The 23797-nt window shown below is 45.2% G+C and overlaps 1 protein-coding gene across 2 annotated transcripts in view; it reads left to right on the forward strand.

The window, feature by feature from the left end:
• Positions 1-23797, forward strand: part of LOC143805503 (diacylglycerol O-acyltransferase 2-like) — an 86894-nt gene that overhangs the window by 54694 nt on the left and 8403 nt on the right. For both annotated transcript variants that reach the window (XM_077284950.1, XM_077284949.1), the window contains exons 2-5: positions 16158-16286; positions 19609-19716; positions 22048-22118; positions 22403-22607. In XM_077284950.1, coding sequence (XP_077141065.1) covers positions 19623-19716; positions 22048-22118; positions 22403-22607 — 370 coding nt within the window. In that variant the 5' untranslated portion in view covers positions 16158-16286; positions 19609-19622. The remainder of the gene's footprint in view (positions 1-16157; positions 16287-19608; positions 19717-22047; positions 22119-22402; positions 22608-23797) is intronic.

Genomic DNA, 23797 nt, shown 5'->3' on the forward strand with positions numbered 1-23797 from the left:
TTGGTGATGCCTTTTGGTCTCTCCAATGCGCCTTCAGTTTTTCAGTCCTTTATGCATGACATTTTCCGGAAGTATCTGGATAAATTTTTGATTGTTTACCTGGATGATATTTTGTTTTTTTCTGATAATTGGGATTCGCATGTGGAGCAGGTCAGGTTGGTCTTTAAAATTTTGCGTGAAAATTCTTTGTTTGTCAAGGGCTCAAAGTGTCTCTTTGGTGTACAGAAGGTTCCCTTTTTGGGGTTCATTTTTTCCCCTTCTGCTGTGGAGATGGACCCAGTCAAGGTCCGAGCTATTCTTGATTGGACTCAGCCCTCGTCAGTTAAGAGTCTTCAGAAGTTCTTGGGCTTCGCTAACTTCTACCGTCGTTTTATCGCTAATTTTTCTAGCATTGTGAAACCTTTGACGGATATGACCAAGAAGGGCTCCGATGTAGCTAACTGGGCTCCTGCTGCCGTGGAGGCTTTCCAGGAGTTGAAACGCCGGTTTACTTCGGCGCCTGTTTTGTGCCAGCCTGACGTCTCACTTCCCTTTCAGGTTGAGGTGGATGCTTCGGAGATTGGGGCAGGGGCCGTTTTGTCGCAGAGAGGCCCTGGTTGCTCTGTTATGAAACCTTGTGCCTTTTTCTCTAGGAAGTTTTCGCCTGCCGAGCGAAATTATGATGTGGGCAATCGGGAGTTGTTGGCCATGAAATGGGCATTTGAGGAGTGGCGTCATTGGCTCGAGGGTGCTAAGCATCGTGTGGTGGTCTTGACTGATCACAAAAATCTGATGTATCTCGAGTCTGCTAAACGCCTTAATCCGAGACAGGCCCGCTGGTCATTGTTTTTCTCCCGCTTTGATTTTGTTGTCTCGTATTTACCTGGTTCAAAGAATGTGAAGGCCGATGCTCTTTCTAGGAGCTTTGTGCCTGATGCTCCTGGAGTCGCTGATCCTGTTGGTATTCCTAAAGATGGAGTTATCTTGTCAGCTATTTCTCCGGATCTGCGACGTGTGTTGCAGAGATTTCAGGCTGATAGGCCTGAGTCTTGTCCACCTGACAGACTGTTTGTCCCGGATAAGTGGACCAGCAGAGTCATTTCCGAGGTTCATTCCTCGGTGTTGGCAGGTCACCCGGGAATTTTTGGCACCAGAGATCTGGTGGCCAGGTCCTTTTAGTGGCCTTCCTTGTCAAGGGATGTGCGGTCATTTGTGCAGTCCTGTGGGACTTGTGCTCGAGCTAAGCCTTGCTGTTCTCGTGCCAGCGGTTTGCTCTTGCCCTTGCCTGTCCCAAAGAGACCTTGGACACATATCTCCATGGATTTCATTTCTGATCTTCCGCTATCTCAGGGCATGTCCGTTATCTGGGTGATATGTGATCGCTTCTCCAAGATGGTCCATTTGGTTCCTTTGCCTAAGCTGCCTTCCTCTTCCGATCTGGTTCCTGTGTTTTTCCAGAACGTGGTTCGTTTGCACGGCATCCCTGAGAATATTGTGTCTGACAGAGGATCCCAGTTCGTTTCCAGGTTCTGGCGATCCTTTTGTAGTAGGATGGGCATTGATTTGTCGTTTTCGTCTGCTTTCCATCCTCAGACTAATGGACAGACGGAGCGAACCAATCAGACTTTGGAGGCTTATTTGAGGTGTTTTGTCTCTGCTGATCAGGACGATTGGGTGACATTCTTGCCGTTGGCTGAGTTTGCCCTTAATAATCGGGCTAGTTCCGCCACCTTGGTTTCACCTTTTTTCTGCAACTCTGGTTTCCATCCTCGCTTTTCTTCGGGTCATGTGGAGCCTTCTGACTGTCCTGGGGTGGATTCTGTGGTGGATAGGTTGCAGCAGATCTGGAATCATGTGGTGGACAACTTGAAGTTGTCACAGGAGAAGGCTCAGCGCTTTGCCAACCGCCGCCGCGGTGTGGGTCCCCGACTACTTGTTGGGGATTTGGTATGGCTTTCTTCCCGCTTTGTTCTTATGAAGGTCTCCTCTCCCAAATTTAAACCTCGTTTTATTGGGCCTTACAAGATATTGGAAATCCTTAATCCTGTATCTTTTCGTCTGGATCTTCCTGTGTCGTTTGCTATTCACAATGTATTTCATAGGTCCTTGTTGCGGCGGTACATTGTGCCTGTAGTTCCTTCTGCTGAGCCTCCTGCTCCGGTGTTGGTTGAGGGCGAGTTGGAGTACGTGGTGGAGAAGATCTTGGATTCTCGCCTCTCCAGGCGGAGGCTTCAGTACCTGGTCAAGTGGAAGGGCTATGGTCAGGAGGATAATTCCTGGGTGGTCGCCTCTGATGTTCATGCGGCCGATTTAGTTCGTGCCTTTCATGCCGCTCATCCTGATCGCCCTGGTGGTCGTGGTGAGGGTTCGGTGACCCCTCACTAAGGGGGGGGTACTGTTGTGAATTTGCTTTTTGCTCCCTCTAGTGGTTACTAGTTTTTTGACTCTGGTTTTTCTGTCATTCCTTTTATCCGCACCTGGGTCGTTAGTTAGGGGTGTTGCTATATAAGCTCCCTGGACCTTCAGTTCAATGCCTGGCAACGTAGTTATCAGAGCTAGTCTGCTGTGCTCTTGTCTACTGATCCTGGTTCCAGTTATATCAGCTAAGTCTGCCTTTTGCTTTTTGCTATTTGTTTTGGTTTTGTATTTTTGTCCAGCTTGTTCCAAAACTATATCCTGACCTTTGCTGGAAGCTCTAGGGGGGCTGGTGTTCTCCCCCCGGACCGTTAGACGGTTCGGGGGTTCTTGAATTTCCAGTGTGGATTTTGATAGGGTTTTTGTTGACCATATAAGTTACCTTTCTTTATTCTGCTATCAGTAAGCGGGCCTCTCTGTGCTAAACCTGGTTCATTTCTGTGTTTGTCATTTCCTCTTACCTCACCGTCATTATTTGTGGGGGGCTTCTATCCAGCTTTGGGGTCCCCTTCTCTGGAGGCAAGAAAGGTCTTTGTTTTCCTCTACTAGGGGTAGCTAGATTCTCCGGCTGGCGCGTGTCATCTAGAATCAACGTAGGAATGATCCCCGGCTACTTCTAGTGTTGGCGTTAGGAGTAGATATATGGTCAACCCAGTTACCACTGCCCTATGAGCTGGATTTTTGTATTCTGCAGACTTCCACGTTCCTCTGAGACCCTCGCCATTGGGGTCATAACAGTCATCATCTCGCGAGACCGCAATGCACTCTTGAGACCGGAGCGCGCGAGGAGCATCGGTAACTGCTTCGCCTGGATCCGGGGGCCAACGGAAGGTGAGTATATAACTATTTTTTATTTTAATTCTTTTTTTTAACAGGGATATGATGCCCACATTGCTATATACTACGTGGGCTGTGCAATATACTACATGGGCTGTGCAATATACTACGTGGGCTGGGCAATATACTGCGTGGGCTGTTCAATATACTATGTGGGCTGTGCAATATACTACGTGGCTGTGCAATATACTACATGGGCTGGGCAATATACTGTGTGGGCTGTGCGATATACTACATGGGCTGTGCAAAATACTACGTGGGCTGTGCCATATCCTGCGTGGGCTGTGCTATATACTACGTAGGCTGTGCAATATACTACGTGGGCTGTGCAATATACTACGTGGGCTGTGCAATATACTACGTGGGCTGCAATATACTGCATGGGCTGTGTAATATACTGCGTGGGCTGTGCTATATACTCCGTGGGCTGTGCTATATACTACGTGGGCTGTTGTGAATTCTGCTCTTGGGCTCCCTCCGGTGGTTGTAAGTAGCACTTTTGTGAGTTCTGCACTTGGGCTCCCTCCGGTGGTTTTGAGTGGTATGGCTGCTTCTTGGATTTAGCATCAGCAGCTGCTTCCACTGATCGTCTTTCTGGCTCGGCTATTTTAGTCTGGCCTTATCCCTCAATCAATGCCAGTTGTCAATTGTTCCTGCTTGGAGTCACGGCTCTTTTGGATTTCCCTGACACTCTGACCTGTTCAGCAAAGATAAGTCCTTGCTTGTCCTTTTGCAGTCCTCTTGTTGTGGACTTTATTGTTCAGCACATTCTATGTTTTGCACATTTGTCCAGCTTATCAGTATGGATCTATTCAGCTAAGCTGGAAGCTCTGGGCAGCAGATTTTGCCCTTCACACCTTTAGTCAGGTGTGGAGATTTTTGCATTTCTCTGTGGTGGACTTTTTCTAGTTTTTATTACGGACCGCACAGTGTTCTGTCCTGTACTATCTATCTAGCTAGAAGTGGCCTCCTTTGCTAAATCTTGTTTCATTCTATGTATGTCATTTCCTTCTCCACTCACAGTCATTATTTGTGGGGGGCTGTCTATCCTTTGGGGATTCTCTCTGAGGCAAGATAGCTTTCCTGTTTCTACCTTTAGGGGTAGCTAGTTCTCCGGCTGTGACGAGGTGTCCAGGGAGTGACAGGAACATCCCACGGCTACTGCTAGTGTTGTGTTAAGATCAGGAACTGCGGTCCGTATAGTTACCACCTGCTCAGAGCTAGTCGCATGTTGTTCCTAAATCACCAGCCCATAACAGTACAACTGGCCAAAAATGAGTTGAATGCATCTCAAAAGAAGGAAAAGAAAAAGAGTTCTGAGCCATTTTTTTCTTCTTTAGTCTGTTTTGTCTTTTTCCTTCCTCTTAATCTCTGGGTGGTTCAGGATTTGGGCGCGGGCATGGATTTCAGGGTTTGTTTTCTCGTGTGGATCAGCTTGCTGCAAGAGTACAGAGTATCCAAGATTATGTTGTTCAGACTCCGGTTTTAGAGCCTAGAATTCCTACTCCAGATTTGTTTTATGGGGATGGATCCAAGTTTTTGAACTTTAAAAATAACTGCAAATTGTTTTTTGATCTGAAACCCCGTTCCTCTGGTGATCCCATTCAGCAAGTTAAAATAGTTATTTCTTTGCTGCGTGGTGACCCTCAGGACTGGGCATTCTCCCTTGAGTCAGGGGATCCGGCATTGCTTAATGTAGATGCATTTTTTTCAATCGCTCGGATTATTGTATGACGAACCTAACTCTGTGGATCATGCGGAAAAAACCTTGTTGGCCCTGTGTTAGGGTCAGGAAGCGGCAGAATTATACTGCCAGAAATTTAGAAAATGGTCTGTGCTCACTAAATGGAATGAGGACGCTCTGGCAGCAATTTTCAGAAAGGGTCTTTCTGAAGCCCTTAAAGATATTATGGTGGGGTTCCCCACGCCGGTTGGTTTGAGCGAATCTATGTCTCTAGCCATTCAGATTGATCGGCGCCTGCGCGAGCGCAAAGTGGTGCACCATATGGCAGCGTCCTCTGAACAGAGTCCTGAGCCTATGCAATGTGATAGGATTTTGACTAGAGCAGAACAGAGGGGATACAGACGTCAGAATGGGCTGTGTTTTTACTCTGGTGATTCTGCTCATGCTATTTCTGTTTGCCCTAAGCGTATTAAGAGGGTAGCTAGATTTGTTACCATCAGTACTGTACAGCCTAAATTTCTCCTGTCTGTGACCCTGATTTGCTCATTGTCATCCTTTTCTGTCATGGCATTTGTGGATTCAGGTGCTGCCCTGAACTTAATGGACTTAGAATTCGCCAGGCGCTGTGGTTTTTCTTTGCAGCCTTTGCAGAGCCCTATTCCTTTGAGGGGTATTGATGCTACACCGTTGGCCAAGAATAAACCTCAGTATTGGACTCAGCTGACTATGTGCATGGCTCCAGCACATCAGGAAGATTGCCGTTTTCTGGTGTTGCATAATTTACATGATGTTGTTGTATTGGGTTTTCCATGGTTATAAGTACACAATCCAGTGCTGGATTGGAAATCTATGTATGTGACTAGTTGGGGTTGTCAAGGGGTACATAGTGACGTTCCTTTGATGTCAATTTCCTCTTCCCCCTCTTCTGATGTTCCTGAATTTTTGTCAGATTTCCAGGATGTATTCGATGAGCCCAAGTCCAGTTCCCTTCCTCCACATAGGGACTGTGATTGTGCTATTGAATTGATTCCTGGCTGCAAGTTCCCTAAGGGCCGACTTTTCAATCTATCTGTGCCAGAGCATGCTGCCATGCGGAGCTATGTGAAGGAGTCTTTGGAGAAGGGGCATATTCGGCCGTCTTCGTCACCATTGGGAGCGGGATTCTTTTTTGTTGCCAAGAAGGATGGCTCCTTGAGACCCTGTATTGATTATCGCCTTCTTAATAAGATCACGGTCAAATTCCAATACCCTTTACCTTTGCTTTCAGATTTGTTTGCTCGGATTAAGGGGGCTAGTTGGTTTACCAAGATTGACCTTCGAGGGGCGTATAATCTTGTTCGTATTAAACAGGGTGACGAATGGAAAACTGCATTTAATACGCCCGAAGGCCATTTTGAATACCTTGTGATGCCTTTCGGGCTTTCTAATGCTCCTTCTGTATTTCAGTCCTTCATGCATGATATTTTCCGCAATTATCTTGATAAATTCTTGATTGTGTATTTGGATGATATTTTGATTTTTTCTGATGATTGGGAGTCTCATGTGAAGCAGGTCAGGATGGTATTCCAAATCCTTCGTGATAATGCCCTATTTGTGAAGGGGTCTAAGTGCCTATTTGGAGTTCAGAAGGTCTCTTTTTTGGGGTTTATTTTTTCTCCTTCGTCTATAGAAATGGATCCTGTTAAGGTCCAAGCCATTCATGACTGGATTCAGCCCACATCTGTGAAGAGCCTTCAGAAATTTCTGGGCTTTGCTAATTTTTATCGCCGTTTCATTGCCAACTTCTCCAGTGTGGTTAAACCCCTGACTGATTTGACGAAGAAAGGCGCTGATGTGACGAATTGGTCCTCTGCGGCTGTTGAGGCCTTTCAGGAGCTTAAACGCCGATTTACTTCTGCCCCTGTGTTGCGTCAGCCGGATGTTTCTCTTCCTTTTCAGGTTGAGGTTGACGCTTCTGAGATTGGGGCAGGGGCCGTTTTGTCACAGAGGAATTCTGATGGTTCCTTGATGAAACCATGTGCCTTCTTTTCCCGAAAGTTTTCACCTGCGGAACGCAATTATGATGTCGGTAATCGGGAGTTGCTGGCTATGAAGTGGGCATTTGAGGAGTGGCGACATTGGCTTGAGGGAGCCAGGCACCGCGTTGTGGTCTTGACCGATCATAAGAATCTGATTTACCTCGAGTCGGCCAAGCGGCTGAACCCTAGACAGGCTCGATGGTCCCTGTTTTTCTCCCGTTTCGATTTTGTGGTCTCATATCTTCCAGGATCTAAGAATGTTAAGGCGGATGCCCTCTCTAGGAGTTTTTTGCCTGATTCTCCTGGAGTTCTTGAGCCGGTTGGCATTCTTAGGGAAGGGGTGGTTCTTTCTGCCATCTCCCCTGATTTACGGCGGGTGCTTCAGGAATTTCAGGCTGATAAACCTGACCGCTGTCCTATGGGGAAGCTGTTTGTTCCTGATAGATGGACAAGTAAGGTAATTTCTGAGGTCCATTGTTCGGTGTTGGCCGGTCATCCTGGCATTTTTGGTACCAGAGATTTGGTTGCTAGGTCCTTTTGGTGGCCTTCCTTGTCGCGGGATGTGCTTTCTTTTGTGCAGTCCTGTGGGACTTGTGCCCGGGCTAAGCCTTGCTGTTCCCGCGCTAGTGGGTTGCTTTTGCCTTTGCCTGTCCCTGAGAGGCCCTGGACGCATATTTCCATGGATTTTATTTCGGATCTTCCTGTGTCCCAGAGGATGTCTGTTATCTGGGTGGTTTTGTGACCGGTTCTCTAAAATGGTCCATTTGGTACCTTTGCCTAAATTGCCTTCCTCCTCTGATTTGGTTCCATTGTTCTTTCAGCATGTGGTTCGTTTGCATGGCATTCCGGAAAATATTGTGTCTGACAGAGGTTCCCAGTTTGTTTCCAGGTTTTGGCGGGCCTTTTGTGCTAGGATGGGCATTAATTTGTCTTTTTCTTTGGCGTTCCATCCTCAGACAAATGGCCAAACTGAGCGAACTAATCAAACCTTGGAAACCTATTTGAGATGCTTTGTGTCTGCTGATCAGGATGATTGGATGGCTTTCTTGCCATTGGCCGAGTTTGCCCTTAATAATCGGGCCAGTTCGGCTACTTTGGTTTCGCCTTTTTTTTGTAATTTTGGTTTCCATCCTCGTTTTTCTTCAGGGCAGGTTGAGCCTTCTGATTGTCCTGGTGTAGATTCTGTGATGGACAGGTTACAGCAGATTTGGACTCATGTGGTAGACAATTTGACGTTGTCTCAGGAAAAGGCTCAGCGTTTTGCTAACCGCCGTCGGTGTGTTGGTCCTCGGCTTCGGGTGGGGGATTTAGTTTGGTTATCTTCTCGTCATGTTCCTATGAAGGTTTCTTCCCCTAAGTTCAAGCCTCGGTTTATTGGTCCTTATAAGATTTCTGAGATTATCAATCCAGTGTCTTTTCGTTTGGCCCTTCCAGCCTCTTTTGCCATCCACAATGTTTTCCATAGATCTTTGTTGCGGAGATATGTGGTACCCGTTGTTCCCTCTGTTGATCCTCCTGCCCCGGTGTTGGTTGAGGGGGAGTTGGAATATGTGGTTGAGAAAATATTGGATTCTTGTTTTTCGAGGCGGAGGCTTCAGTATCTTGTCAAGTGGAAGGGTTATGGCCAGGAGGATAATTCTTGGGTGGTTGCCTCCGATGTTCATGCCGCCTATTTGGTTCATGCTTTTCACTTGGCTCGTCCTGATCGGCCTGGGGGCTTTGGTGAGGGTTCGGTGACCCCTCCTCAAGGGGGGGTACTGTTGTGAATTCCGCTCTTGGGCTCCCTCCGGTGGTTGTAAGTAGCACTTTTGTGAGTTCTGCTCTTGGGCTCCCTCCGGTGGTTTTGAGTGGTATGGCTGCTTCTTGGATTTAGCATCAGCAGCTGCTTCCACTGATCGTCTTTCTGGCTCGGCTATTTTAGTCTGGCCTTATCCCTCAATCAATGCCAGTTGTCAATTGTTCCTGCTTGGAGTCACGGCTCTTTTGGATTTCCCTGACACTCTGACCTGTTCAGCAAAGATAAGTTCTTGCTTGTCCTTTTGCAGTCCTCTTGTTGTGGACTTTATTGTTCAGCACATTCTATGTTTTGCTCATTTGTCCAGCTTATCAGTATGGATCTATTCAGCTAAGCTGGAAGCTCTGGGCAGCAGATTTTGCCCTTCACACCTTTAGTCAGGTGTGGAGATTTTTGCATTTCTCTGCGGTGGACTTTTTCTAGTTTTTATTACGGACCGCAGAGTGTTCTGTCCTGTACTATCTATCTAGCTAGAAGTGGCCTCCTTTGCTAAATCTTGTTTCATTCTATGTATGTCATTTCCTTCTCCACTCACAGTCATTATTTGTGGGGGGCTGTCTGTCCTTTGGGGATTCTCTCTGAGGAAAGATAGCTTTCTTGTTTCTACCTTTAGGGGTAGCTAGTTCTCCGGCTGTGACGAGGTGTCTAGGGAGTGACAGGAACATCCCACGGCTACTGCTAGTGTTGTGTTAAGATCAGGAACTGCAGTCCGTATAGTTACCACCTGCTCAGAGCTAGTCGCATGTTGTTCCTAAATCACCAGCCCATAACAGTGGGCTGTGCAATATACTACGTGGGCTGTGCAATATACTACGTGGGCTGTGCAATATACTATGTGGGCTGTGCAATATACTACATGGACTGGGCAATATACTACGTGGGCTGGGCAATATACTACGTGGGCTGGGCAATATACTACGTGGGCTGTGCAATATACTACGTGGCTGTGTTATATACTGCATGGGCTGGGCAATATACTACGTGGCTGTGCAATATACTACGTGGGCTGGGCAATATACTATGTTGGCTGGGCAATATACTACGTGGGCTGTGCAATATACTACGTGGGCTGTGCAATATACTGCGTGGGCTGTGCTATATACTACGTGGGCTGTGCTATATACTACATTGGCTGTGCAATATACTACGTGAGCTGTGCAATATACTACGTGGGCTGCAATATACTGCATGGGCTGTGCAATATACTGCTTGGGCTGTGCTATACTCTGTGGGCTGTGCTATATACTACGTGGGCTGTGCTATATACTACGTGAGCTGTGCAATATACTACGTGGGCTGTGCAATATACTATGTGGGCTGTGCAATATACTGCATGGGCTGTGCTATATACTACGTGGGCTGTGCTAAATACTGCATGGGCTGTGCTAAATACTGCGTGGGCTGTGCAATATACTACGTGGGCTGTGCAATATACTATGTGGGCTGTGCTATATACTTTGTGGGCTGTGCAATATACTACGTGGGCTGTGCAATATACTATGTGGGCTGTGCAATATACTGCATGGGCTGTGCTATATACTACGTGAGCTGTGCAATATACTACGTGGGCTGTGCAATATACTATGTGGGCTGTGCAATATACTGCATGGGCTGTGCTATATACTACGTGGGCTGTGCTAAATACTGCATGGGCTGTGCTAAATACTGCGTGGGCTGTGCAATATACTACGTGGGCTGTGCAATATACTATGTGGGCTGTGCAATATACTACATGGACTGGGCAATATACTACGTGGGCTGGGCAATATACTACGTGGGCTGGGCAATATACTACGTGGGCTGTGCAATATACTACGTGGCTGTGTTATATACTGCATGGGCTGGGCAATATACTACGTGGCTGTGCAATATACTACATGGGCTGGGCAATATACTATGTGGGCTGGGCAATATACTACGTGGGCTGTGCAATATACTACGTGGGCTGTGCAATATACTGCGTGGGCTGTGCTATATACTACGTGGGCTGTGCTATATACTACATTGGCTGTGCAATATACTACGTGAGCTGTGCAATATACTACGTGGGCTGCAATATACTGCATGGGCTGTGCAATATACCGCTTGGGCTGTGCTATACTCTGTGGGCTGTGCTATATACTACGTGGGCTGTGCTATATACTACGTGAGCTGTGCAATATACTACGTGGGCTGTGCAATATACTATGTGGGCTGTGCAATATACTGCATGGGCTGTGCTATATACTACGTGGGCTGTGCTAAATACTGCATGGGCTGTGCTAAATACTGCGTGGGCTGTGCAATATACTACGTGGGCTGTGCAATATACTATGTGGGCTGTGCTATATACTTTGTGGGCTGTGCAATATACTACGTGGGCTGTGCAATATACTATGTGGGCTGTGCAATATACTGCATGGGCTGTGCTATATACTACGTGAGCTGTGCAATATACTACGTGGGCTGTGCAATATACTATGTGGGCTGTGCAATATACTGCATGGGCTGTGCTATATACTACGTGGGCTGTGCTAAATACTGCATGGGCTGTGCTAAATACTGCGTGGGCTGTGCAATATACTACGTGGGCTGTGCAATATACTATGTGGGCTGTGCAATATACTACATGGACTGGGCAATATACTACGTGGGCTGGGCAATATACTACGTGGGCTGGGCAATATACTACGTGGGCTGTGCAATATACTACGTGGCTGTGTTATATACTGCATGGGCTGGGCAATATACTACGTGGCTGTGCAATATACTACATGGGCTGGGCAATATACTATGTGGGCTGGGCAATATACTACGTGGGCTGTGCAATATACAACGTGGGCTGTGCAATATACTGCGTGGGCTGTGCTATATACTACGTTGGCTGTGCAATATACTACGTGAGCTGTGCAATATATTACGTGGGCTGCAATATACTGCATGGGCTGTGCAATATACTGCTTGGGCTGTGCTATACTCTCTGGGCTGTGCTATATACTACGTGGGCTGTGCTATATACTACGTGAGCTGTGCAATATACTACATGGGCTGTGCAATATACTATGTGGGCTGTGCAATATACTGCATGGGCTGTGCTATATACTTTGTGGGCTGTGCAATATACTACGTGGGCTGTGCAATATACTATGTGGGCTGTGCAATATACTGCATGGGCTGTGCTATATACTACGTGAGCTGTGCAATATACTACGTGGGCTGTGCAATATACTATGTGGGCTGTGCAATATACTGCATGGGCTGTGCTATATACTACGTGGGCTGTGCTAAATACTGCATGGGCTGTGCTAAATACTGCGTGGGCTGTGCAATATACTACGTGGGCTGTGCAATATACTATGTGGGCTGTGCAATATACTACATGGACTGGGCAATATACTACGTGGGCTGGGCAATATACTACGTGGGCTGGGCAATATACTACGTGGGCTGTGCAATATACTACGTGGCTGTGTTATATACTGCATGGGCTGGGCAATATACTACGTGGCTGTGCAATATACTACATGGGCTGGGCAATATACTATGTGGGCTGGGCAATATACTACGTGGGCTGTGCAATATACTACGTGGGCTGTGCAATATACTGCGTGGGCTGTGCTATATACTACGTTGGCTGTGCAATATACTACGTGAGCTGTGCAATATACTACGTGGGCTGCAATATACTGCATGGGCTGTGCAATATACTGCTTGGGCTGTGCTATACTCTCTGGGCTGTGCTACATACTACGTGGGCTGTGCTATATACTACGTGAGCTGTGCAATATACTACGTGGGCTGTGCAATATACTATGTGGGCTGTGCAATATACTGCGTGGGCTGTGCTATATTCTACGTGGGCTGTGGTAAATACTGCGTGGGCTGTGCTATTTACTGCGTGGGCTGTGCTATATACTGTGTGGGCTGTGTTACATACTGCGTGGGCTGTGCTATATACTGCGTGGGCTGTGCAATATACTGCATGGGCTGTGTAATATACTGCATGGGCTGTGCTATATACTTTGTGGGCTGTGCAATATACTACGTGGGCTGTGCAATATACTATGTGGGCTGTGCAATATACTGCGTGGGCTGTGCTATATACTACGTGAGCTGTGCAATATACTACGTGGGCTGTGCAATATACTATGTGGGCTGTGCAATATACTGCATGGGCTGGGCTATATACTACGTGGGCTGTGCTAAATACTGCGTGGGCTGTGCTATTTACTGCGTGGGCTGTGCTATATACTGCGTGGGCTGTGTTACATACTGCGTGGGCTGTGCTATATACTGCGTGGGCTGTGCAATATACTGCATGGGCTGTGTAATATACTGCATGGGCTGTGCTATATACTTTGTGGGCTGTGCAATATACTACGTGGGCTGTGCAATATCCTGCGTGGGCTGTGCTATATACTACATGGGCTGTGCTACATACTGCGTGGGCTGTGTTATATACTGTGTGGGCTGTGCAATATACTGCGTTGGCTGTGCAATATACTTTGTGGGCTGTGCAATATGCTATGTGGGCTGTGCAATATACTACGTGGACTGTGCTACATACTGCGTGGGCTGTGTTATATACTGTGTGGGCTGTGCAATATACTGCGTGGGCTATGCTATATACTTTGTGGGCTGTACAATATACTACGTGAGCTGTGAAATATACTACGTGGGCTGTGCAATGTACTACGTGGGCTGTGCAATGTACTATGTGGGCTGTGCAATGTACTACGTGGGCTGTGCAATGTACTACGTGGACTGTGCAATGTACTATGTGGGCTGTGCAATATACTACGTGGCCTGTGCAATATACTACGTGGGCTGTGCAATATACTACATGGCTGTGCTATATACTACGTGGCCTGTGTTATACACTACGTGGCCTGTGTTATACACTTCGTGGCCTGTGTTATACACTATGTGGCCTGTGTTATATACTGGATGCATGGGCTGTTATATACTACGTGGCTGTGTTATATGCTATGTGGGCTGTGCTATATACTACGTGGCTGTGCTATATACTATGGGGCTGTGCTATATACTACGTGGGCTGTGCAATATACTACATGGGCTGTGCAATATACTATGTAGGCTGTGCAATATACTACGTGGGCTGGGCAATATACTACGTGGGCTGGGCAATATACTACGTGGGCTCGGCAATATACTACGTGGGCTGTGCAATATACTACGTGGCTGTGTTATATACTGCGTGGGCTGGGCAATATACTACGTGGCTGTGCAATATACTACGTGGGCTGGGCAATATACTACGTGGGCTGGGCAATATACTACGTGGGCTGTGCAATATACTACGTGGGCTGTGCTATATACTACGTGGGCTGTGCAATATACTACGTGAGCTGTGCAATATACTACGTGGGCTGCAATATACTGCATGGGCTATGCAATATACTGCTTGGGCTGTGCTATATACTCCGTGGGCTGTGCTATATACTACGTGGGCTGTGCTATATACTACGTGGGCTGTGCAATATACTACGTGGGCTGTGCAATATATTATGTGGGCTGTGCAATATACTGCGTGGGCTGTGCTATATACTACGTGGGCTGTGCTAAATACTGCATGGGCTGAGCTATATACTGCGTGGGCTGTGTTACATACTGCATGGGCTGTGCTATATACTGCGTGGGCTGTGCAATATACTGCGTGGGCTGCGTAATATACTGCATGGGCTGTGCTATATACTTTGTGGGCTGTGCAATATACTACGTGGCTGTGCAATATACTACGTGGGCTGGGCAATATACTACGTGGGCTGTGCAATATACTACGTGGGCTGTGCTACATACTGCGTGGGCTGTGCTATATACTGTGTGGGCTGTGCAATATACTGCGTGGGCTGTGCAATATACTGCGTGGGCTGTGCTATATACTTTGTGGGCTGTGCAATATACTATGTGGGCTGTGCAATATACTACGTGGGCTGTACAATATACTACGTGAGCTGTGAAATATACTACGTGGGCTGTGCAATGTACTACGTGGGCTGTGCAATGTACTATGTGGGCTGTGCAATGTACTACGTGGGCTGTGCAATGTACTACATGGACTGTGCAATGTACTATGTGGTCTGTGCAATATACTACGTGGGCTGTGCAATATACTACATGGCTGTGCTATATACTACGTGGCCTGTGTTATACACTACGTGGCCTGTGTTATACACTACGTGGCCTGTGTTATACACTACGTGGCCTGTGTTATATACTGCATGCATGGGCTGTTATATACTACGTGGCTGTGTTATATGCTATGTGGGCTGTTATACACTCCATGGGCTGTGCTATATACTATGTGGCTGTGCTATATGCTCCGTGGGCTGTGCTATATACTACGTGGCTGTGCTATATACTATGGGGCTGTGCTATATACTACGTGGCTGTGCAATATACTACGTGGCTGTGCTATTTACTACGTGGGCTGTTATATACTACGTGGCTCTGCTATATACTACGTGGCCGGCCGTGAACAATCAGCGACAGGCACAGTCCGGCCGCGAATTGGCGCGGGATTTGAACCACGCTTCACTAATTGGTCGCGGCCGGCCGAATCCTGTGTATTCAATGTATTATTCTAAAATCTTCATAAATAAACTACAATACATACCGTACATATTCTAGAATACCCGATGCGTTAGAATCGGGCTACCATCTAGTCTACTAATAAAACTTGAAGATTTTATCTTTGTCCAACCTGGATCTATCATTGTATTGTCCATGTCAGTGGTGGTGCTCCGAGCTGCGGAGGACAACATACAGCTGCTTTGGTGAGCAGTCTCCCTTCTTCTACTGGTTAAACCGCAATACCCAATAATAGGACTTTTCACTTCACCAAGTCTCCCCGCTTCTTTGTTCTCAGAAAGTCTTTGACTAAGGCTAGATGTCCACTAATGCTTACGAACTACTTTAAAAGAAAAAATTGAACCAGGTAGAATGCAGACATATCAGTGATGTACAAGTTGAACTAACAAAATGTTAACAAAAGTGATAATCACAGAATATTTGGAGGAGAAATACAATGAAAATATATTATGCTGTAGATATTTGGAAGAAGATCACACTAGTACAGTCAGAGATCACGGATTTCCAGAACGGAACGGCTTCTTGTTCTCATTTTTCTTCAAAAATTAATAGTACATAGGAATTAATTAAAACTTATTATGTCTTATAAACTGTAGGTGACAGTGGTGCCTTGCCCACCTTCCAGCAGCCTGTACTCCCCCATTCCTGACTGCAGCCTCTCTGTACTTTTTCACAGATGCTAAACATAAATTTATTGATGACTTTTGGATTCTGGTCTTGTCTTTAAAGAGTAGCTCTATATAAAAAGTACAAACATTTGGTATTTTCATATGAAGGGAAGGTGTTGACATTAATCTACATAAGAGCTTTCTGTTCATTATGGTCTCCTGCATTTTAGGGAGCAGTCTCACGCTGCGCTCGGCCCTGCACTCTCTATCCGCTGCCACTACACCACCCCAAGAGCAGCGCCGATCATGTCTACAACTCTTCTCTATCATTCAGTGGATATTTTCCTTTTTACTTTTGGGTAAGTTGTATACCGTACAATTCTGTCATAACTTTCCATTAGTTTCTACAGAACTTCTCTTGATAGATGCTTGGATAGTCATGGACGTCTTGGTTCCGGCAGTTGGTTTTTACAGGTCACAAATCCCTAGCAATGTAAATGTAATTCTTAAGCAGATCTATTATTATAATATTCTTCCATATCTTTTGACAAAATGATGGTTAGAGAAAATGATCAGGTTTTTACATTGATTTCCTATCCTCGGGGCCATATTTTCAGTCCCAGTGTCATTCGACAAAACATCAGATCGCACTCGGCCAAGCCAGTCAATAAGTCCATGGAATTTCATGGAAACTAGTCCAATCTACATGTACTGACAGAATGGAGAGGATGGAGAATTTTTTTCTTCATCTTCTCCTCATCTGTGAAAGTTGGATCCCACTATGATCACACATTGATCACTGTGTGATTTGTACAATCGACCCAATCCTCTCAAATAACAGAATACGCAGTCGTCTGCAACTACCTTTAGAAAAGACCATCAAAGTGTGATTTGTGGGGGTCCCACACCCAGTTCTCCCACCTGTCAGCACACAGAAGATGGCTTCTGACCGTACACTACAGTTCACACTCGTGAGTATGTGCCCGATACTGCACTAAGCCCATTCAAGTGAACTGGGAAAAGATGCAAAATCAAGTAATTGGTGGAAATTTTTGGGTGGGAATCTAGGAAGTAGTGATCCTACGTTGATAGTCATTCCTAAGGATAAGCTATTAAAGTAAGATACCAGAAAAATCCTTTAACCCTTCCTAACCCGTATATTTATGACTCAATGAGATGGATGTGTGCAGTGATAAAATTACAGCCTTTTCATGGCGCAGAATCAGAAGCTGAGCCCCCATTATTACCAGCCGGAACAGGCTATAATATACAACCAGGTTCCTGCATCAATGGCCGGGATCAAAACTCACTGTAATCTTAACTGTGTAACCGTTTAAATACCATATTGAAAAAATAAAAAAAATCATATAACTTGGGTGTTACCATAATTGTATTGACCTACAGAATAAAGTTAACATGTTACAGAAGCGCTCACATCAAAGTTTTTATCCTGTTAATATATTGCAATCACCATTGCAATCACTGTGTACTTACAATTGCTCATTTTTCCCTTCTACCCAGATAATTTGTCTTATTTCCATTAGGTCTATGACATCACGTGAATAAATACTGATGAGCTGAATCCTTCTAAGCTCTATGTAGAAACAGGAGGTCAATTTTCCCTGTATGAGTCATAAGTCACTGAAAAAGTCCCTGGCAGGGAGAGGAGAGAGCAGCTGGGTTAGGAAGTGAAGAGGGGGATGCAGGGACAAGAGACTTCCTGTTTCTACACAAGGCAGAAAAAAGAGAAGCATTATCTGGGTAGAAAGGCAAAATGGGCAATAGTGAGAACACAGTGCCGTATACGGTAATATAATGGCTGCAATATATTAAGAGGATAAAAACTTTGATGGGAGGAGTGCTTCTTTAACTATATTATTATTATTATTATTTATTTATTTATATAGCACCATTGATTCCATGGTGCTGTATATGAGAAGGGGATATGCAAATTACAGATATCGCTTACAGTAAGCAAACTAACAATTACTGACTGATACAGAGGGGCGAGGACCCTGCCCCTGCGGGCTTACATTCTACAGGATGGTGGGGAAGGAGACAGTAGGTTGGGGGTTGCAGCAGCTCCGGTGTTGGTGAGGCAGTAGCTCCGGTAGTGGTAAGGAGGCAGCAGGGGCAGTGCAGGCTGTAGGCTTTCCTGAAGACGTGGGTTTTCAGGTTCCGTCTGTAGGATCCGAATGTGGTTGATAGTTGGACATGTTGGGGCAAAGAATTCCAGAAGATGTGGGATATTCGGAAGAAGTCTTGGAGGCGGTTGGGTGAGGAGCGAATAAGTGTGGAGGAGAGAAGGAGGTCTTGGGAGGACCGGAGATTATGTGAGGGAAGATATCGGGAGATTAGTTCAGAGATATATGGAGGAGACAGGTTATGATGGCTTTGTAGGTTAGTATAAGTAATTTGAACTGTATATGTTGAGGGAATGGGAGCCAGTGAAGAGATTTGTAGAGGGGGGAAGTGGAGGAGTAGCGAGGAGAGAGATGAATTAGTCGGGCAGCAGAGTTAAGGATGGACTGGAGAGGTACAAGGGTATTAGCAGGGAGGCCACATAAAAGGATGTTGCAGTAGTCAAGGCGGGAGATGATGAGGGCATGCACAAGCATTTTAGTAGATTGACAATTGAGGAAAGGATGGATTCTGGAGATATTTTTGAGTTGGAGGTGACAGGAGGTGGAAAGAGCTTGGATGTGCGGTTTGAAGGACAGGGCAGAGTCAAGTCCGAGGCAGCGGACATCCGGTACGGTGGAAAGCATGATGTCCTTAATAGTGATAGAAAGGCCAAGTAAGGAAGATCTATGAGACGGAGGAAAGATGATGAGTTCAGATTTGTCCACATTGAGCTTGAGGAAGCGAGAGGAGAAGAAGGAGGATATGGCTGATAGACACTCCGGGATTCTGGACAGCAGAGCGGTGATGTCTGGGCCAGAGAGGTAGATCTGAGTGTCATCAGCATAAAGGTGGTACTGGAATCCATGGGACTTTATGAGTTGTCCCAGGCCAAGTGTATAGATTGAGAAGAGAAGGGGTCCTAGAACAGAGCCTTGGGGGACTCCAACAGAGAGAGGGTGGGATGAGGAGGTAGTGTGGGAGTGTGAGATTCTGAATGTGCGGTTGGAAAGGTATGAGGAGATCCAGGATAGGGCGAGGTCTTGATTCCAAAGGAGGAGAGGATCTGTAGTAGGAGGCAGTGGTCAACTGTGTTGAAAGCAGAGGACAGGTCTAGAAGAAGAAGTACAGAGTATTGTCCGTTAGCTTTGGCTGTAAGTAGGTCATTAGTAATTTTCGTCAGGGCTGTCTCAGTTGAGTAATGGGGGCGGAAACCAGATTGTAGATTGTCAAAGAGCAAGTTAGATGAGAGGTGGGAGGAAATTCAGCATGGACGTGCTGCTCCAGGAGTTTGGAAGCGAATGGGAGCAGCAATATTGGGAGATAGCTGGGCAATACTATACTGCATGCTTAATGGCAGAAAACAAAAAACTTAGACATTCAGGACTATAGCTAGCAGGTTCTGGATGCTTGCTCAAATTTACTGATTTACATTACATTTTAAGCCCACAACTTGACTTCCACTTTAAAGAAATCTTGAATAACTATTGAAACTTTAGGACTGGTTCTGAGAAACACTGATATCTAGACTATCAAACCATGTTTTATGTCATCCCTCAGGATTCTTGTCTCTTATGGCGCTTACTTTTCTGTTCTTCACGCATCTCTGGCCAATATCTGCTATGTACTTCACCTGGGCATTATTCGATTGGGAAACACCAGAAACAGGTAAAAAATATGATATTGTGTTAAAGGATTAGTAGTGAACCTCTCTAATAACGTAACAAAAATTCACCATCTGTGTTAGCAAAACTGTCCGTCCACCGTTTTCATTGCCTTAATGGTCATCCAAATCTTAGCATGACATGGTGATGGTGTGCCATAACTTTATGATCAGTGGGGTCTGACTTCTGGACCTCTGCACAGCGATGTTTTAGCGATATGCTATCAGTGGGAAAACCCACTATTGGCAAATTCTCAGTCCAGTAATGTTACACTAACATAACAGCATAAAGTATAGAAATCAAGAAAACTGACAACTTATTGGGTTTTCATTGTTTATCACAATTAGCACTGGTATTGCATCATCGCTTATTTGCAAGTGCAATTAGCCAAAGTAGTGTCACATTAATTGCAAACGGGTACAAAAGGGAGATACCAGGACAAGCTCCCCCTGGCATGTTTCTCCATCCCATGATAACACCCCAAACATAGACAACAACCAGAACATGACCACTAAAATAAAAGCAGTGTGCAGAGGTCAGTCTTATTCCTGCTTCTCGTAACCTCAGACTTGCAAAGTGCCTGTGTACTCAACTCAGTGAGCAATGGTTAAATGGTTTTATAGTGTACTTGTGTCACTCAATCTTTGGCTTAAAGGGTGCAGTCAGACAGCCGTATTACTAGCGCAAGGATCGCATCGCAATCCTTGGACTAGCCGTCTGCTCTCTTCACCTGAGCATGACATGCTGCCTCGCTCAGGTCAGTAGAGCCGATGACCAGTCCGAGGATTGCGATGCAATCCTCGCGTTAGTAATACGGCAGTCTGATTGTGTCCTTAAGCTGACCTGACACCAGATTTCCAAGCACAAGTGGTATACATTATTATAGACCTCTATTAGGCCTCATTAGATTGATGTTTTTCATTCGAAAGTCCATGTCAGAATGGCTGTGAAATCCTAATCTTAAAGAGAGTATTTTTTCAGTTCAACTATAGAATGAAATAGCTCATGAGACCAAGTGTACTCAGTCTCCGTCTCCTTCCACTTAGCCTGCAGCTTGTTCTGAGCAGTGTGAGATTTCAGTAGCAGCAGGGAAGAGGGACACTGAGGATCTGTCAATCAGTTTAGGTAGGTTGAGGTTGAATACAAATTTTCAGAATGGATCACACAACCATTCCGATATGGATTGTAAAACCAGTCTCATTGTAAGAGATCTATTCACTGATGAATGTAGTTTAAATGGTAAAATCTGACAGTTTTTTAAGCCGTTTTATTGCGCAGAACATATTCTTACTCTTTAACCCCTTATTAGAAACACTGTTTGGAGCATTTAGGGGAACCTGATAGCTGATACATGCTGCTAGATCCACGGGCAACATGTATCCTCACAGGCTGTATGATTTCAGCCATGTACTTTTGACTCTGAAACACTGCGTCAATTGCTTAAAAAGTTGCTGGGTGCTAGCGGCCTGGGAGAGACTTTTGAGTGAAGCTGCCGGGGACCCACCTGTCTGACTAGTCACTGTGCCGCATGATTCCTGGAGGCTTTTAAAGTATATTTCTCTAAGAAATGTCGTGGAGTCAAACATACATGGCTGAAATTGTGCAGCCTGGTGCATGCTGCTCGTGGATCGAACACCACGTATCAGCTGTCAGGCTCCTTTTTTTAGGCAAGTACAATTTTTATAATCTTTTTGTCATTCAAACAGCTGTGACCTATTTTAGTCTATACCCTTTTTATGACAAATAAGGTTTTTCACCACTTTTTACCAAATATACGTTTTTTTGGGGGGGGTTAGCAATATTGGCCTTTTATTTTAAGGGTTGGGTGGAATTCACAAAGTGCCCGCTCTGCCTTCAGTATTGCAGCCACAGTACGAGGGTTGAACAGGAGCGGAATCTGCACAACACTCTCACTGTAGCTGCTAGGAGGCATAGCGTGAACACTGTGCCCCCCCATAGTCAAAGTACGTACGTACACCAGGTATGGGGCATGGATCTAAGTAGTTGTTACAGCACAGTTCTGCATCTGTTTTCTACAGAATGACCACCAAATAGAGGAATTAACAATTCTACAATAGTTTTACAAATTTCATTTCCAGTTTTAAACTTAAGAAAATAAGCTTAGTTACTCCCTGATTGATTGAGGTCTCCAAGCACTAATTTCATGCATCCCCTGACACTGTAGTAACACTAGATGTTGTAGGCCACTCTTTCCATCTTCATGGTCAGGATCACTGGAACATATTGTTGTTGACACCTGCTGTATTTTATCCTGCATGTCCATATCTATTGATTTGTAATGCCATTGAATATTCTTTGCTGATCTGATCTATAGGGGGTCGACGTAGCGAATGGGTGCGGAATTGGTCTGTCTGGAACTACTTTCGGGACTATTTTCCTATTCAGGTAAAAAAATCACTAAAATATCAACTGGCTAAAGAGTAAAAGAAGACTGCAAAGACACAAGGCACCATGATAAAAAAATATATTTTTTTTTTAGCTACTTTGCTAAATTTCCTGGTACTTGAAAAATAAGTACCTAATACAAATCCTGTTTGGAGGTCATGCACAGACAGTAAAACCACACTCCTTAAAATCTAGAGAGAAACATTTGAAACTCAAGGTGGTCAGTCTCGTTGTTCCTAAGTGTGTGACTTTCTTTTTCCGTTCTGTTGTTTTTTTCTGGACAGCTTGTGAAGACACACAATCTTCCTCCAGGACGTAATTACATTATTGGTTCACATCCTCATGGGATTCTGTGCATTGGAGCGTTTTGTAATTTCGTCACAGAATCTACCGGATTCTCTAAGAAATTCCCTGGTATTCGACCTCATTTAGCTACACTTGCAGGAAATTTCCGACTGCCCATATTACGGGAATACCTGATGAGTGGAGGTAAGTTGGTTAAAAATGTTCATGATTTAAATCTGAAGTTTTCCAATGGATACACTTATTGTGCATATCTTTGAAATGTAGATACAGAAAATTTGTAGTAAAGGTTAGATCTTATGGAATAATTATTACCAATGATTTTTACCACTATATTTTTAATTCTTTTGAGATTTTGTTATTTGGTAATAGTGTGTCAGAGAATGCAAAATGTGAAGAAAAAAAAATTCTAGATGTTTTTTTTTTTTTTTTATTGATTTTCAAAGTTCGGAAAAAGTGCGAATTTCGGTGTTGCCTGCCTTTACATTTCTCCCCATAACTCAGGCTAGAAAAGAGATAGAGAAACAAAATAAACACCATTCTACTCAGAACTGTACAGGTTTTCACCAGATATGTCACAAGAGTATCTTTAATAATATTTTACCTATGCGAACGCAAGCGCAAAACTTTAAAACGCATTTCCGAAAAAAAATTCAAAAACTGCACATGTGCCTGTTATGCTCCTAGCCACTTCTGCACCAAAATACAAGCTGGGATCGTGATGGGATCATATTTTAAAAAATAAAAATATTACAGTGTCAGTTCAAAAATCTTGATCTCAGATCTGTTCAGCCTGTGGTCTAACAGTGTGGGGTCTAGATTTACCAAATAATCCATGATTGCTAGATATTACTGTATTATTTTATTATGTTACCACTTAGAAGCAGGAGAGGACAGAGGAGAAGCTTTGTCAGGGGTAACAGTGACTGCAGAGCAGATGACAGGCCGGCAGCTCAGGCCTCCAGAGGCCGTATTCACACCAAATCTTATCACCCAGGCAACTCCTCAAATGTAGGGAGAAAAATACTCTTAAGGCTAAGTTCACATTAGCGTTGTGCGACGCAGCGTCGGGCGCCGCTGCGTCGCCGCATGCGTCATGCGCCCCTATACTTAACATGGGGGCGCATGGACATGCGTTGTGATGCGTTTTTTGACACATGCGTTTTTTGCGGCGCACGCGTCAGGGCGCACAGGACGCAGCAAGTTGCATTTTTTTGCGTCCAATTTCGGCCAAAAAGGACGCATGCGTCGCAAAACGCAGCGTTTTAGCGTGCGTTTTGCTGCGATTTTGTTTGCGTTGTGCGTTGCGTCGCCGACGCTGCGGCGCACAACGCAAATGTGACATGCATCCAGTTCATGTATTGTACAAACCAGGA

Source organism: Ranitomeya variabilis, chromosome 2 (assembly GCF_051348905.1).
Source record: "Ranitomeya variabilis isolate aRanVar5 chromosome 2, aRanVar5.hap1, whole genome shotgun sequence".
In the NCBI taxonomy this organism is placed as follows: Eukaryota; Metazoa; Chordata; class Amphibia; order Anura; family Dendrobatidae; genus Ranitomeya; species Ranitomeya variabilis.